The 18,937-nt window shown below is 29.5% G+C and overlaps 2 protein-coding genes across 3 annotated transcripts in view; both read right to left on the minus strand.

Moving 5' to 3' along the window:
* Positions 1-18,937, minus strand: part of LOC142321308 (uncharacterized) — a 283,695-nt gene that overhangs the window by 37,660 nt on the left and 227,098 nt on the right. The window lies entirely within an intron of this gene.
* LOC142322425 (uncharacterized) overlaps positions 8,902-18,937 on the minus strand; it is a 64,770-nt gene continuing 54,734 nt past the window's right edge. For both annotated transcript variants that reach the window (XM_075361494.1, XM_075361495.1), the window contains exon 2: positions 8,902-11,822. In XM_075361494.1, coding sequence (XP_075217609.1) covers positions 11,405-11,755 — 351 coding nt within the window. In that variant the 5' untranslated portion in view covers positions 11,756-11,822 and the 3' untranslated portion in view covers positions 8,902-11,404. The remainder of the gene's footprint in view (positions 11,823-18,937) is intronic.

Below are 18,937 nucleotides of genomic sequence, written 5' to 3' on the forward strand. Positions count from 1 at the left end.
AATATTAATCGGGACACTAAACTAGTCTTAATTAAATAGCATCGTATGTAGTTTTGGTTATAAATATCATCTACTCGTATATTAAACTGACAATGTTTTTTTTCAGTCGGCCTAGTACCGTGCCAAACGTTTTCAAAATGGCTAGTAGTTTTTTGTGCCAATTTACGTGCCGATAGTTATACGATATTATTTGGTAAAGTATAATAATTACTTTTCTTTACCTTCGTTTCTACCATGAGACATTCGGGGAGGAAAACAGCTTTTTTTCAGTAACTTTCTATACGACACACAGTGTTGTTTTTTTATATATTACAAACCGATACATAATTGATTTGATAGGTATTATTGCTCGTTATTTCTGATCGTCTAGATAACTGAACAGCGACTGGTACAATTCATTTCCAACAGCTGGACGCTTTCACTTTTTTTTTTTTTTTTTTTTTTTTTTTTTTTTTTTTTTTTTTTTTTTATATATATGAATAACATGACTTATACACATTATGGAATATTTTTCCAGTCAAATAATTTTTCCGCTGTTTTAAACGCTTATAATGAAAATCTCAGAAAAATTATTCAATGTAGACGACTGCACATAACGGTGAACTGTATTAATACATGAATTTTCTTCTACTTTAGTACAAACATTTATGTAAAACAAAGCGAGCAGAGCATAAAAGAGACTGACACGTCTTATTTTTAACGAAACGGATAGTTTAAATCTGAATAAAAATTTCATTTAGGTACATAAAAATTCCCGATACAGTGAAACCTCTACAAAACGGAACCTCCAAAAAATGGAAATCTCCTCAAAACGTACGGTTTCTCAAGTCCCGATATATTTTTATAGAAATTAATCTCTTCAAGACGGAAACCTCCGTAATACGGAAACTGAAAGGAAACATAGATTTTACTTTTAATTTTACATATTAATCTTGTCCCATAAAACGGAAAGGAAATTAAATAAAAAAGACTATTCCCACGATTTGCAAATTATAAATTCAGTAGATTATTATTATAATACAGTACTGTAACTGTTGTTTATCTAATTATACGTCGTCAAATTCTTGGCTCAAACTCCAAACAAGGAGAGGGCACAGAAAACAAAATTAACAGTTTCGGAAAAGCAATGGGTACAGTCGCACAGCTCGAAGAATTTGTGCTTCGTATAAACAGCGATGATTTGCTGTTACCGCAAAATATGAATATGTTAACCGCAAGAAATGTTACTGGAAAACGAAAGTTCCAAGAGTAAATTATTGAAACAGAACACTGTACTTGACTATTTTAGAAAATTATTTTATTTTAGAATTAGGGTTAGATCATGTTATATGTCTTCTAGTTAAATGTAACTTTTAAATGAATAATTACTAAGTTGTAAAATAAAAATCACTTGTAGTATAACTGAACAATTTTTGAAAATTGGTGGTTAACGTTCTCTGTAAGCAGTATAATTTCCGGATTATTCCAAACGTTTATCCTTGTCTAACTTCATTTTACATTTGTAAAATTCATAGGACAGCACCTCACGATAAATTAGCTCGATTTTTAAAAACTCTGCAAGACGGAAACCTCTTCACAACGGATCCTTACTCGGTCCCGTCAGATTCCGTTTTAGAGAGGTTTTACTGTATATATATATATATATATATATATATAAGCAATCTGGCAACGCTGTGTCTACCGGTCTGTGCTAGACCGGTTTGTTCATCCCTTCCACATGCTCAGTACGAGTTTCAACTCCGTTCAGCCAACACATTATTTTTGACAGCGCCATCAGTGAATTTGTGTTTTTGTTATGCGTTACGAAAATGGAGCATCGGAATTTAGAGCGACGTTGTGCAATCAAGTTTTGCGTTAATCTGAGGGAATCCGCGAGTGTGACCTTTGAAAAGTTGAAACAGGCCTTTAGGGTACATTACTTATCAAGAGCACAATTTTTCCGCTTGCTCAAATCATTTTTGGAAGGCCGAGAACACGTTGAAGATCAACCTCGCTCAGGCAGACCTTCAACTTCAAAATCTGACGAAAACGTTGAGCGTGTGAGGTTTCTTGTGAGATCAGACCGTCGTTTAACAATAAGGATGATGAGTGAATAATTAAATTTAAACGCTTTCACCGTACATCAAATTTTGACATGCGAAAGGTTTGAGCGAAATTGGTGCCGGAAAACTTCACAACGGAACAGAAGGACAATCGAAGAAACGTGTGCCTTGATCTTCTTCAGAGGATTGACAATGACCAAGAATTCTTCGATGGTGTAATCGCAGGTGATGAATCCTGGATAGTTGAGTACGATCCTGAAACAAAGCGAAGAGTGGTACACTCCGTCATCTTCTCGACCGAAAAAATATCGAATGAGCAAATCAAAGATCAAAACCATGCTGATTTGCTATTCTGAAAGTAGGGTTATCGGTGCATTAAGAATTTGTTCCTGCAGGACAAACTGTCAACAAGTGTTTAACAAAGGTGTCCCTGAAAGGCTCAGGAAAAGAGTGATTCGCGTGAGACCAGATATTGCAGACAAGTGGATGCTTCATCATGACAATGCCCCGTGTCACCCGGCCATTTCCATCACAGAATTTTTGACCTCAAAACGCATCCCTACGATTCCCCCTCTTCTATTCACCTGATTTGAGTCCTTGTGACTTTTTCCTTTTCCCGAAATTGAAACATTCCTTAAAATGACGTCATTTTGGAACTCTCGAGAACATTCAAAAGACTGTGACCCACCAGTTAAGGCCTTTTAGCGATGCTACCAGGAGTCGGAACAAAGACTTCGCCGGTGTATAGCTGCCCAAGCGAACTACTTTGAAGGGGATGATATTGCTGTTTGAAAAAATAAAAACTTTGGTAAGTAAAAAGTCAGTCTCATTACTTTTCTCACACACTCGTGTGTGTGTATATATATATATATATATATATATATATATATATATATATATATATATATATATATATATATACACGAAATAAAACATACACGAAATACAATTATATATATATAATTTTATTTTAAGATTTATTTTCTTCATGGGACCGACTGATTCATATTATCGCTTCAGAAGTCTCTGGTATAATATGCGATTTCATTGAAACAAGGCCTGTTTCAATTCGTCCCTTCTTTGCAAAATTAGCGTACATATAGATTAGTCGCATCCCAAGATCGCCGGGCCAGAATGTATCGTTAAATAAAATGACATCCGAGAGTCAATATCAAGAAACCTATACGAGTAAAAGTATAACTAGTCCAGCTTGGGTTCGAACCGGCTCTAGCCCGGAAAGGTACACGCTAACATCTGCATCCGCCTGAATTCTTCAATTAAATATCTAAAATAAAAGGATTTTATCTATTCAAATACAATGATTATTTACTATTTTATTCGATAAATATTATTAAAAAAACTAATTACCTTTTACTTTTTCGGTTCGTGTATTTAAATTTTTCATTATTACAAATAATTACGAGATATTTTATCAACCTCGTAACAATATTTTCTCCGTTTATAAACAATAGTAAAAAAAAAACGCAATATAAATTGTTATATTGACAGTAGAAGCAATGAACTATTCAACCGTTTCTGCTACAGTGAAAATAATGCGAAAACAAATAACAAATGGTGACAAGCTTTACGCGCAATCATATAAATTACGAAATTTCATAATGTTGAGTTGACAAAAATAACCTAGAAGAATTTTATTTCCAAATGAAGTCAAACCAAATACACGCAGGAAATAAATTAAAAAAAATAGGTAGGTATCATGAATTATTACAATATTTACTCGATAGTACGTCCTTCTGAAAATATGTAATATAAATCTTAGAAAATTAGTTGTTCATCTCAAGTATTCTATTAAACTTAAAACTCAGTCTGGGTACAGGTAATCGCAATACGATTAACATTAGAACAATATAAACGTTTTTCTTATTAAATAGAATACAGTTAACCTTTATTATTGAAACTTATAATCGATTCAAAAAAATTGAAATTTTATTCACTTAAAAAAGATACAAAAAGGTTATAAAAAGGTCAAGCCATTTCGGGAACCGATTAGACTTCTAAATGTAACAAAAAGTATTCGATAAAAGAGATGTTTCATTTATTTATATTGGCTGTCTGTACGTTATTTTTTTTTTTTTTTTGTAAAAAGAAAAGAAGATTTCACATTTAGATAGAATACTGAATTCGAAATTGATATTCATATATTTTATATGACCTTTAAACATAAACAAACAATTTAAAATGAAATACTTTTTTAACCACATAACGGTGGTCTTTTAAAATCTTTGATATTAAAAAGTTCTCAAAGTTAGTTATTCTGCAAAACTTAAAGAGAGAAACCGATAATATTTAATAGTTAAATAAATTATATTTTTCTTATTACAACTGGTTAAATAATTAAAAATAAGTTCTGAAAATGGATTCTGAATGGCGTTAACTTACTGCTAGGAAAAAATCGGTTAGAAAATAAATAATACTAAGACAAAGATAGTGAACTGCGGGAAAGGAATAACATGATAAATACTAAGAAAGATGAACATAATGCACCAGAAGTTACAACATTTTTCTACTTAGGCAGTAAAATTACAAAGGATGGCCTAATTAAGATAGAAATCAAAACAAGTCACCGCAACCAAGAAGAAGAAGAAGAAGAGGTTTCACGCAAAAAAGAAGTCTATTAATAATCTAATTCAGATCTAAAGATTAGAAAGATTTAAGAATTAAAGGGAAAACACATTTTCGACAATTCTTTGCAACGACAAAAGTATCGTTGTCTTTTCACAATTTTTCAGTTAGGGTGAGTTAGAATAGTCTAGAAAAAGCATCATATTGTAAATCTGAAAACGAATAAAAGAGTTATGGAGATACGTACAACTACAAGAATACTACTTTACAAAAGTTTTAAATTTCTGCCGCAAACTTGAATTCGAGTTTAGTTTTTTAAATTGCGATAATGATAATATGATAAATGTTTTTACAGTAAAATTTGACGTGAAATCGAAAGCGGTTTTTTGTTCTCTCGTAACAGTTTCTATTTTTTTAAATATTAGGTATCGAAATGTTGAATGTTTTTAACTGACGGAATAAATGAAACGAGGAAAAGCACAGTATACGAATTTTTTAATTATATTTCGCCTTCAAAGTAATAACATACAATAGCTAATTAAACGAGACAAACAATACTTCAAAAAAAAATCAACAATTTTTTCAATACCTTAGCAATAATGTGCACTATGTGATAGATATTTTACAATATTATTATAAAACTATTGTTGCGTTCCCGGTAAAGCCGCGAAAGTTACACGACTATGGTTGTCGAGGGCTTCGCTTTTGACAGGTTAAAGATTAGGAGGAAAAAAATACAAAAAAAAAAAAAAATTACAAAAATATATTTGATTACTAATAAAAAATTATTAAAAAAAAAAAAGCTTTTATTTAACTAATATTAATAAAAAAAGGAAACCCTCTAAAAAGTAAAAAATAAGAATTAAATCAAATTGAGAATTTTAAACAAAAAAATAAATTATATAAATATCTAATAAATAACCAATAAATAAATGTAATAATTATTAAATTTTAAAATTAAAATTAATGAAGATATTTAGTTAAATAAAAGCGTAACGCAGTTTTTATAACAATGTTTTCGACTAAGTATTTATAGACATTGCTGTATTTTAAAATATATTTTTTTGTTTAATGAAGTTGTTTAGTATATGAATATTCTTTACTTATCTGTAATAAAATAACTCAAGTTTTAATTCTTTGATGGTTCAAATTTGCACCGAGATGATCTTTAAGGGTTAATAAGATTTTAAAATAAAAATAAAATTTAGAAATCTTGCATTTTGACGGCAATCTGAAAAATTATTAATTATTATCATTATTATAATTGTAATCATCTAATCGGTAAAAGAATGTGACTTGTTCAAAAACACGCAAAAAAAGGGTTTTTTATGTCTACAAAATCAAACATCATCAATAAGTATCAACTACCTAAGCGTCATTAAATGATGTGAAAATCTATCTACATTTTGAGAAAAAAATTTGAGAAACAAGACCCATAAAATCCATATATTCCTGCCCCCTTGATCAATCGTTCCCAAAATTAAAGTCTTTAATGTGTAATGTACAGAAATCATGCAAAATTTAACCACATCTGTCCATCCGGTCTGAAGATGTCAAGTAAAAGCAAACAGAAAACATCAATGAATGCATCCTTTAAGAATCTTCAAATGGTAAAATTGTTTTTTTTTTTTTTTTGGTTAGAGATGGTAATTAATGAAAATTCAAGCACTGTAAATTTTCAAACGTCAAGATTTTAGCATACTTTCCCTTATACAGTGTTACTATATAGCTAAATACAGTATAATTATGTAGCCAAGAAAATAGAAATAAATCAGGTGTTAAGTATTAAATAGTTGCTTTTCAGTCTCGTAAATTTGTTTATTTTACACTTACCTTCGCTCCACGGTTATTGAGTCATGAAAAATAAATTTCATAAATTAATTATATGTTTTGAGGAAATGTATAGCAACAAGTCAAATTTCTGGTCGGTGCTTAAATTAAAAAAACAGCTTATTTTTAATTTAATCAGTACTTTATTTACAAATAGTACCTGCTTTAAGCGAAACTAAAAAAATTGCTTCGTTAATAACGCACGGTATGGTGATCGAATAGTACGGTCATTACAAGAGATATGCGATTTATTTAACGATAATTTCCCAACCGAAAACGAATATCACACTTTATAAAGGACGTTCAAGAACGTAAAACGGTTTGAAGAAACCCGTAGAGTGACTATTGTACCTGATTTGGGAGACCAAGATCTGCCACCGAAGAGGAAATCATTATTATAATTGTAATCGTAATTATGAATTCATTAAATAAAAATTCATAATTAATTAAAATGATATTTTTACCAGAAAGACTGCGTTCAATTTGGCTTAGATTACACGCAGAATTCGAAGATCAACTTCAACTATGTGAGAACACGTACAAAGAAAGCGAATGGCTGCATTTTCCCAGATTATTACTTGTAGCTAATGGCTGCATTTTCCCAGATTATTACTTGTAGCTAGACATTCTCAACTGGAGTGGTTCCAGCAGACCTTTCCGACTCCTCGCGTCGTTATTGAAAAATAAAATGAAGATTGATTGTTGTAAAAATAAATGTTATGTTGTTTTAAATAAATTATAAAAACTGCGACACGCTTTTATTTAACTAAATATTTTCATTACTTTAATTTTAAAATTTAATAATTATTTCATTTATTTATTTTTTATTCATTAGATATTTATATAATTTATGTTTAATTTTTCAGTGCATTTTTATATCTGTTAATATATTATATATTTTTTTTAAATTCTCAATTTGATTTCATTCTTATTTTTTACTTTTTAGAGGGTTTTTCTAATTTTTTTTCTTTTTTTATTAATGTTAATATTAATATTAATTAAATAAAAGCTTTTTTAAAAAAATAATTTTTTTATATATAATCAAATATATTTTTGTAATTTTTTTTAAGACTAAAAAAAAAGTAAAAATGTTTATTTTTACACATCGAAGTTACATACGTGTACCAAATTTCAATCATTTTCATACGATAGTTCATGAGAAATGAAAATTTTCAAGTAAATCCATGAATTTAGCGTAGGAGTAGCGCGCGGTGGTGGGTCATATCAAATTCCGACTCCGTAGTACTGTATTGTCATCGAAGTTACATACGTGTATCAAATTTCATTGATTTTAATACGATAGATCAAAAGATATAGCAGTCGCAGAATTTTATTATTCCTAAAGCGAGTTAAATAAAAGCTTTAAAAAAATAAATAAAAAAATTATTTTTAATCAATGTAAAATTACAGTAATTACCATTATTGTATGTTAAAATATCAATTTTTTTATTAATAAGTTGTGTATTTAACGTAAATTAGACGAGGTTAGCGAGCTTAGGTTACGTTGATAAACATTCGATTCGTCAGTACATGTATCAACATAATTTTTTTTCGTCGCAGAAAGGGAAAGCTCTACCAGCCTCTACGGTAGTGACGTTAAAAATAAAAATTATATACAATAAGTTTTACATTAAATTTTGGCTGTGAAATTCCGAAAACGTACCAAAATCTGTAACTAGATGCGCATTTCAGTTAAACAATTTATCATTAAAGAATATTAGTAAAATTAAACGTATATTGTGAAACAAGACAGAGCTCAAAATCAATTTAAAAAAACTAAAATCAGACGTCCAAACCAATTTTAATCATTGACCCTTTTAAATGCTCGTCTAAAAGTAGTCATTACATTTTCATTTTGATTTTTATTCCGTAAACGCCGAAAGAAATACTAGTTTTGTACTACTTCCTAATCATTTGTTAATAGTAATTATTTCTTCATCATAATTTTTTAATTTAAATATTTGTGATAATGATAGTTTACAACCGAATTCATATTTAGGTTAGATCTTGTTTTTCTTTTGTAATTTTAAGCGATTCCTTGAGTCACAATTTATATTTACTCTTACAAATAAATTATTTGTAAGAGTAAATAATTACTTACTCTTATTATCGAAGTTTATTTATCGATATAAATTTATAAAAGGTTATTGACCGTAATTAAAATTTTCTTTCAGTAACTCAATACCACAGACATTTCTATGTGCAATATCTTGATTATATTAACAAATTAAGTGTAGCATAAAATTAAATAACAATTTAATAAACCAGATCAAGGCTACACGTTTCATGATTTCTAAACAGAAAAATTAAAAAAATATCTACCACTTCGAATTTAGGGAAGAAAAAAAAAGACAATATTTTTAGGTTAAAACATAATTTTATTAAATTTAAAATACACGGTAGGGACAAAAACACACAAAATAACGCAACAAAATAACTTTCAACCTCAACAATAAAATATATTTATTTCTTTTATTTACACAATTTACACAATAAGATACAATAAATAATGTTATTTATACTGTATATAAATAAAAAATAAACATTAAACAATTAATTTGTAGTTGTTTTCATTCAGTCGATCAAAAAATATCTCTATAAAGAAGAGTTAATTGACATAACGCCTACAAATTAGAAATTCGAATACTATTATATGCTCGTACTGTATATAACTCTGAGAAGTATAGTCATATGGGCATACATAAAATACACACGCGCGCTCGCGCACGCGCACACACGTACACACACACACACACACAAAGAGGCACACTGTTCTTTAACTAAGTTAATATAGAATTTTAATTATAAATATTATCTGTATCGAGTTTCACTATAAGTCTTCTTTTGGTTTCATAAGGTTGTGTATTACAGAATTTTTCTTCCTTTTAAGTAGCCACTTATTAAATAAGCGATAAATATGTAAAATTAAATATCATTAAATCCCTAAAATTTGACACGTTTTTTTTTTTACTACGACCTGTAATTATACACAAAAGGATTCAATTTTTTTTTAAATATTTTGATCGTTAAACGTTTACGCCGTTATAAGTACATAAATTTACACAAGTTCTAATCGATCAATAATTATCGTTAAGTATTCAATTAGGAAACTATGAACAATATTTTATTTATAAATACCGAATACGATTTTAAGAATTAAATTATTCTTATCATTTATAATGTATCAAAGCAAGCATAATTACGATGAAAACAGCTACAAAAGTAAGTAAGAAAAAACAGATTTCGATTATTATTTTTTAAACAAACAGTCCCGCGCTCGATTCCCGGTTCAGGTATGTATTTCATGTATTTACGGTAGACGTAAAAGAATTAAACATAAAATTGGAAATATTATATTGATTAATTTTCACCTTCGGTGAAGTCGCACTCGATAAATAAATAAATAATAAATCAGAACTCGCTAATAAATAAACAAATTAACAGGATGGCTACTACATACTTATAATTAGATACATCATAACGATCTATCCTACATTTGATAAAATCTTTGTCTAAAATTGTAAATCCCAATCGAAATGCGGGTGACAAGCAGAGATTTTACGGCACACAAAATGTATACGCTTTATTTTTAAAACTGTGTATACATATATATATGAGCAAGTAGTACGGTATCTAGATATTCCAAATAATACCTAATAAAATAAAAACTTTGGAATAACCACAACTACAAATACAGCAGTTTTTTCAACTTTTTCAAATCATTTAATAAATTGTTACTCGCTCAGAAGAAGCTTTATATTATATGAGAATCACACGATCTATTAAGGGTAAAACCTTCTCCCTATAGATCGCTCAATAATTAGCCATCATGCATATTAATTTTTGTAAATAAATGGGTAAAGATCTACTACTTTCCAGCAACCACAATCTCAGTTTGATTCAGAGGTTCTTCAACACTCTTTTTTACTCGTAGGGAAGATCAGAATTTCTGTGACGACAACGATGAATTGAATGACTAGGTAACGATATTTAGATTTATGTTTGTTTAACATTACCTGTTATATATACATAAAATATTTTAGGACACGCACCGAAGAAAAATAAACGAGTAATTAATTACTTACCAAAAAAAAAAGATAACAAAACTACTACTAGGTTAACAACATTCGGGTTTTATTTCATGAGTTTTTATTTTATTTTCTGTAGGACAGCAGTCTTTGGTCGCTATAACAGTATTTTTATTATTTTTTTATTTCAAAATATATAACAAGTGGTGAAACGTTTACGGTCGATTTTTTTATTTGTTTCTGGTTATCATAATTTATTGACCACTCAACAGATGTCGAAGGAAGGCACTCGGTTCTTGTGTTTTTCTAGCGCTGCCGATTTGATGGAGGCAACTTTGGCAACAACTTACTTTTCAAATAACAGAAACTAGCGCGCTCTTTTATCCTTCGTCACATACAATAAAAGATTTTAATTAAATTCTTACTTTACATCAAAGATACTGAAACATTCAAACGTAATAACGTTAGCTAAGTTCAAATAACCCCAGTCCCTCCGACAACTATGTCGCACATTCCTAAAAAAAATAACTCTGGATCGCTAAATCGGATCGATAAATTTAATATTATACTCTAATTTATTAAGTACTAACAAAACGACTGGAAATTGTATGCGGCAGATCATGCAGCGTTGGATTTCTTCCGAGAATACATCGGTTTGAAGAATCTTTAGGACACTCTTCCGTGAAATTAATCTGTACAATATCAAGGAAATATCCAGTCCGTGAATTTATTTTTAAACTATACAAAATAAAGGCGACAAGCGACGATAACGCCTTTTTTTCTTCATTAATTGTGGTCATTTAAATATTAGTTGCGACAGAAGATTTATGTACGTATAGAAACGAACCGATTTAGATATACAAACACTTTTTTCTTCATATTTCTAATTGTAAGTCTAAGCTACGTACGATTATTTCAAGTTTACGATAAAATCTTTGGATTTGAAAACCACCACTGATATGTAAGGACGGCGAAAATAATCGCGATACAAAATCCACCGACAAGCGACGAAGGAGGTGGAACGTCATCTTTACTTTTAAGACGCCAACTACCACGACCCCAACCGTAATCGTCATCATCTTCCGACGTCGAATAATCTTCAGCCGTTTCTTCTTCGCTTTTAAAAAATTCTAATATTTCAACGTCGCAACGAAATTTAACACGATTAACAACTGTACCGTTCTCTGACGGAATACCGGCGGAATCTCTTCTCCAAAATAATTTTCCGGAATCTCGTCTATCGAGGATCCAATTCGGTGCTTTTTTTTCCATAACTTGTACTTTTTTTATCGTTTAACAATTCTCGATATAAATATATAGTAGTTTCTTTTATTCATCCCTGAAAAAAAAACAAAAAAAGAAACATTAATACTGAAATATTGCAATAAAAAAAATTACATTAAAGTATTTCTACGGGCAATTAAATATACAAAATCACTCATTTCTAATAAAACACTACATCAAATTAATTTTTAACGCTTTTTCCCTCTTATATCTTTAGGTTTCAATCATTCTTTCCACCTTTCTTAGGGAAAGAAAATTTTCAGAAAATGTAAATTATAAGACTAAGTTTCGTAAAAAAATATGTAAATTCGTTGATCATTGATCGGTGCTCCAACCCTGGGTAACGATTTCTAATTTCCTGGGGGAGTATGGTAGAAAGAGGTACCTGCTATCCGAAAGAGCTTTGCTCTGTTTTTTAGTCGGGTTGTTTGTATCGTACTCCAGTTCCTCAAATATCGTTCATTATAAACATCGACTTTTAATCTTTCATTACTTCTTTTTAATTGAGATTCTACAGGTGAAGACGTGACTCTGTCAGGTCCTGCTGAACCAGACCTGAAGAGTCGAACCCACCGGGTTGGTCTAGTGGTTAACGCGTCTTCCCAAATCAGCTGATTTGGAAGTCGAGAGTTACAGCGTTCAAGTCCTAGTAAAGCCAGATATTTTTACATGGATTTGAATACTAGATCGTGGATACCGGTGTTCTTTGGTGGTTGGGTTTCAATTAACCACACATCTCAGGAACGGTCGAACTGAGAATGTACAAGACTAACACTTCATTTACACTCATACATATCATCCTCATTCATCCTCTGAAGAATTATCTAAACGGTAGTTACCGGAGGCTAAAAAGGAAAAAGAAAGAAAGAAAAGACCTGAAGAGTCGATGGATCTTTATATTTGGACCGACTCAGAGGCTCTTCATGTCCGGTGGTCACGTAATAAACTTAAATAGCCGATTGAGAACATAATAAAAAATGTCGGTCGAGTTAAGTAACAGTCTGCAACATATTTAGGGTACATTACCGCGTATGTTTTGCAGCAATCGATGTTTACAATATTATTAAACTTCTCAATATTAATTATAAATGGTAATTTTCAAACAATAACGTTCTCAAAAACGTTTTACCACGTTGATAACATGTTAAACATGTTTATTGTATGAAATACCTAGGGGAAAAAAGATGAAATATCAGGCAAAAAAAAAAAATGACGGAAAAAAATTTCTCCATTTTAAATTACTTTAATTTTCAAAAAAAAAAAGTTAAGATCTACATTGCTATATTTAAAAAAAAGCAATGGACCGAATATTTAAAGGCGGTTGTTTACACAGAAAACTAAACTATGCCTTGCAACGAACGCCATACTGCTATTTTTTATTTGGATTGCCGGCCAGATAGATTATTGTTACATTTTCTATCATCACTCCATTTTACGCAGAAAATGCGTATAACGAAGCTTAAGCTACGCGTTGGACAGACATTCTTCATCCCATCTTGGATTTTATGGATTTAGATTATCGATTCCTGGCAAGTCTGCTAAGTATCTTAGGACGTACATACTAAGTACAATATGGATGTAATCAGTTCAAAAGCGCTGCACTAGAATCATAAAAGTGTGTAAGTTAAACCGTTCACATTTTAATAAATAACCACTTAAAAAAAAATCAGCGGCTAAAAAGTCCGGGTTTTCGAAATACTTTCGGTATCATCACCGATCTAAAAAAATAATCCTTTTGTTTCAATTTGCTTCAACTATGTTTATGTAACACTACGTTTGGTTTTTATATTTCTTTAAGTGTTTTCATATAGCAGCAGAAAAACCGTTAACTCAACTATTGATGGCATGAAGAGAACTTATTAAAAATATAGAAAATATGAAAACGACAAGAAATATAAAAAGAACATGATTACACCAATTTTTCAACGAATAAAAGATAGTATTTAATTGTTCACCATAAAAAGAGTTGAGGTAACGCCTACAATATTCTTTGTAATCTTTTACAATGATTTAATGAAATTATAAGAATTAATTTTTTTTCTCGTTACCATAGAAATTGAATATAACAGTTTAATACCGTATAATTGTGTAGTAAATAGCATGAAAAAGCAAATATATTAGTTATATTATAAAACTGTGATTAATTTATTTTTATTGTTTAATGAACACTAAAAATGTTAAACGGTAGAAAAGTAGCAAACGATAAATCCATCGTCACGGTATGAAAGACAATGTTTGACGTCATTTTTATTGAAGCCACCGCAGGTCATTCCACAGCGTAGTACTAAACAGCAGTATCTTGTTTCTTCAAAGCTAATTGAATATGTATAACCTTGAATGTTAGTATGAAAACAGAAGATAGTTAATTATAATATTCGCATTATATTTTTGCCGATGATTTTGAAACTTAATAACTAGTTTTCTTTAAAAATCGAGAGTGACTAATAAAATAAAGACCCCCCTCTCGGATTTTATATAGAAATTATATGTTTCTCTATACTCAATCACTTTTTTCCATAACGCCTGCGATTTCATTTTATTATTAAAATCTATTTTCGATAAAATGAAGAAAATAATCATTTTTTTCCGTTTTTGACCTATTCGAATTTACCCCTGAATCATATAACCAATTTAATTTAAATATACGGTTAATTAACTGCGAAATAAGTAATTTTTCTCATTATCCTCAATTACTTTTGGAATGACGAATACAGGTTTCGATCATTTTTCAATTATTATTAATAAAAAATATAATTTTTACACGCGTCTTTAACTAAGTTTACGATAACAAAACAATAATAACCAAATTTACATAACGAAAGCAATTTGAAAAATAAAATAGTTTTTAAATAATTGAAAACATAGAAAAACGCTGGCAAAGTATTGAATTTCATGCAATACATTTTTCCAGCTACGCCGGTCAAGTTATGGTTACCAAAATAATATTTAAGCATCAAAATTCCCACATTTTGAATAACAAAATTTTGATTTTAGGTGTTTCCTAACTCTGGGGAAAATTTAGAAAAAATTTATTTTAGGAGTGATCCCTAAAAAAAAAACTAATTTAAAAGAGAACAGTTTAAAATATTGAAAAAATAAAGTTTAGCTTTTATGAAACTAATGACAAAAATTCTTCTCATTTTGGGTCCGGAATATAACGTAGGTGCTAAAGCTTGGCCGTTTAAGTGACATATTTTTTTAAAGGTCGGGAATAAATTTTAAGAAAAATTTGTCTAAAAGTATTCATATAAGGTTAAGCGTAACAAGTTTGCTTAAGTAAAGTTTACTCTAAGTCTAACACACCCTTCATCTTTCAAAAAAGAAAAATCTCAAAAAACTTTGTTGCATTTTAGGTCCGGAGTCTGCAATTTAAAAAAAAAAATTGTAGACATTTTAGTTAGCCCAATACATGAGGTATAAACTTCTGAAAAAGTTTTGAAAAAATATTTAAACTAAATGGAGATAAAGCAAAAGATCAAAAACATGTTTAATTTTAAGAGGTGGGACTAATTTTCTGAAAGAAAAATTTAATTATTCGTAAATGTATAGTAGGTTACAAATTGTCTTTAATTCATTTTTTTGCTAAAATGTCCCTGAAGAAAATCGAAACTGGCTTTTCCGCGATATCCCCCAACCCTTAACGAATCTTCAAAAAATATGATTAATGGCTTCATATAAAGAAACATTTGGGTCAAATTTGAAGAAAATCGATTCGGTCATTCCTGAGATACAAAGTCAAAAGCAATTCGACAAACATACGCACGGTCATACATAAATATACTCAAACATACATGCATATGTCTGTTTTGTTTAGATGAAATAGTTGGACCCTAAAACGTACAGTTTGCAAAAAATCCGATAACCCATCTTTGATATGATCACCGAACTCTCCCCCTTCAATATAGCTATTATAGCTCTATTCGCCGAGTAAAAATATAACCTCAAAAATAAGAATTTGAGAAAACCAACAAACCCGTACCTCAAAATTAAAAACGTTTTTGCATCTTTTCAATGTTTAATTACTTACTGGATATTATTAAGGCAAGAAAGATTTTAATCGCAGAGGAATAAATTGTTATTATTACTTTATTAGTTTTAATAAATTAAAAAATTATCGTTTCAGAGGATAAGATTTATATTGTTTTATTGACTGTAAAAAATTCTGGAGTTATTCTTGGAAAAAAAATTAAAAAGTAACTTCGTAAAAGCGAAACGAGTACTGTATTAAATTTAACACAAGGTCTAAGAGAAACTAGTTAAATTTAAGCGGACTGAGAAAATTCGATAATTTCGAAAGTGAACTCTTAAACCTTTAAAAAACATAGAATTCATCAATTTGAATTTTTTTATAAATTTCTCTTTCGTAGGTACCTTTTTAAAAAATATATTACGTAGTTTTCATACCTACAAAAATTAATATACAGTGTTCCCGGATAAATAACAATTGTTTGTTATAGCCTACTTTTAATACATTAAATAACAGCTATTAAAAAGTGCTTTTTTTCTTTAAATTTCTATCTTAATAAGAAAAAAAATTTAGTTAAAAAAGTAGAAAAAACAATTTTACTTCAACGATTTCCTTTTTTACTATTTATTCTTTATACGAAGATCATATATTCAATAATCATAAAAACGTTGTCTCAGACTTTTTATAGAAAAAAACCTGGTTTTTTTTAACTACTTTTTGTATGTGAAACTAAATTGAAATTTTTGTTAGAAATTTATATTTTTAAGAAAGAAAAATGGATAAAAACCTTAAAATAATAATGTTAAATAGACCTACTTTTCAAAAAATAAAATGTGAATAAAAAAAACCGATTAGGTCAAATGTTTATTTCTTTCTCGTAGAATACGATCCGTTAAACAAAAATATAGATGACGATTAAAAAAATAAAAACTGGCTTGACCTCCAATGACCTTGAAAACGACCAAGACTTAACCGCTCCTCATTATCCTTCACAAAAAAAAAATTAAATTAAAAAACCTACGTCTTGTGATGATTATTTTTCGTTATTAATTTGAAATTTAAATAATAATAAATATTTTTTTTTTAAATATCCGGTATATATTAAAATGAAAATCAATCTGCTTTCCAAACGCTTCGAAAATTTATACTTTGTAATTCATTTTAATATGTATGCAATAATGTATATGATGGAAAAATTTCTTGACTTCGCTTTAACAAAAAATATCAAACATTTTCACCTTCAATATGCAAAAAAATTTTTATGCTGAGTAATTTTGTTTATCAAACTATTATTATAAAAAAATACGCGGGAAAATTACACAAAAATAATTATTTCGTTAAAAACTGAGAGTCTACTCCACGATAAACAACACAACACAATACTACCTTGAATTTGTATTTAATTACTGTTTAAAATAATAAACATAATTTTAAAATGCATTTGTGTAGTAAGTAGGATAGAATAACAATGTGAACATAGTTTTTGTTTCCTGACATGCGATACATGATTTTAATCTGTTTTTTGATGTTGAAAATGAATATGAACTCAGAATTTTTCTATCACCCACCATTATAATTACCATTTTAATTAAAAGATTTTTTCATTTTTCAACATACAGTTACGATTTTAAAGTCTATATTGCATTTTGTTAGTTCATTTTTGATTGTCTACCTTTGTTAACATAATTTGTAAGCTATAAATAAACAATACTAGACAAAGAATTAAACCATATCATAGTCACATAATATGAAATATGTATATATATATATATATATATATGGTTTGGCGTGAACCAAAGGATCATTTAACCGATTGTTACTTTTGTTTAACAAATGTGTCTGGAATTTCTAAAAATTCTAAACCTATGCAAAATATCCTTCACTGCAACATGCAATCAGGCATGTACCTCACAGTGAAATTATTTCAGTTCCTGAGCCACCTGTGAATGTATGTTTCGAAAGCAGCGATGAAGAATAAGGCAGTACTGAAGAAGACAACAATGATTTTGATTTTGAATTATCTTCCGATAAGCCACATCTTATATCACGATGTGAATTAAATAACTCGGTTAGGGATTTAAATTTATCAAAAAATGAAGCTGAACTGTTAGGATCAAGACTGCAAGGTTGAAATTTACTTTAAAAAATACAAAACTTTCGGGCTTTCGAAGCCAAGAAAAAGAACTTTCTCGGTACTTTAGTGATGAAAATAATTTGGTTTATTGCCCAAATATTGATGAACTTATGTTGCACTTAGGACAAGTTCATAAACCTCAGGACTGGCGCCTTTTCATAGATTCGTCCAAGTGTAGTTTAAAAGTGGTTCTACTACACAACGGTAACAAATATCGTTCGATACCGATCGCTTATGGTATTAATGTAAAGAGACATACGACTTGATGAAAGACGTTCTTGAAAAAATAAATTATAAAAAACAAACATATGTGGTGATTTGAAAGTTATAGCTATTTTGTTAACCACGCAGTTAGGTTATACTAAGTACATGTGTTTTCTTTGCGAATGGGACAGTCGAGCTACGGATAAACATTAAGTTATCAAAGATTGGAAGAAACGAAACAACTCAAAATGGGAAAAATATTATTCATAAGCCCATAGTTGAACTAAAAAAAAATTTTTGCCCCCTCTCCATATCAAGCTAGGACTAATGAAAAATTTTGTAAAAGAAATGAAAAAAGATAGTCCCGGATTTTTGTACATCAGGCAGTAATTTACGAATGTAAATGAAGGAAAAATTAAAAAAAAGGAATATTTGTTGGTCCTCAAATAAGAGAATTGGTCAAAGATGATGTATTTAACTCGATGTTAAATAATGTAGAAAGTGTAGCTTCATTTAAAGACTTTTGCAAAGGTTTTCTCAGCAAACAAAAATTCGACAATTACCACGATATTGTTAATCAACTTCTTACTTCATACAGAGCTATGGAATGTAATATGTCTTTAAAAATACATTTCCTCCACTCACATCTGGAGTTTTTCCCGGACAACCTCGGAGACGTAAGTGTCGAACACGGTGAACGTTTCCACCAAGTCATTTCGGTGATGGAAAGCCACTATAAAGGGAAATGGAATACTAACATGCTAGCCGATTATTGTTGGACATTAATTCAGGATGTGCGTGAGGAAAGAAAAGCATCAACGAAATCATTCTATCACAGGTATCGCCATGCAAAATTATAAATTTT

Source organism: Lycorma delicatula, chromosome 3, assembly GCF_047948215.1.
Source record: "Lycorma delicatula isolate Av1 chromosome 3, ASM4794821v1, whole genome shotgun sequence".
Taxonomy (NCBI): Eukaryota; Metazoa; Arthropoda; class Insecta; order Hemiptera; family Fulgoridae; genus Lycorma; species Lycorma delicatula.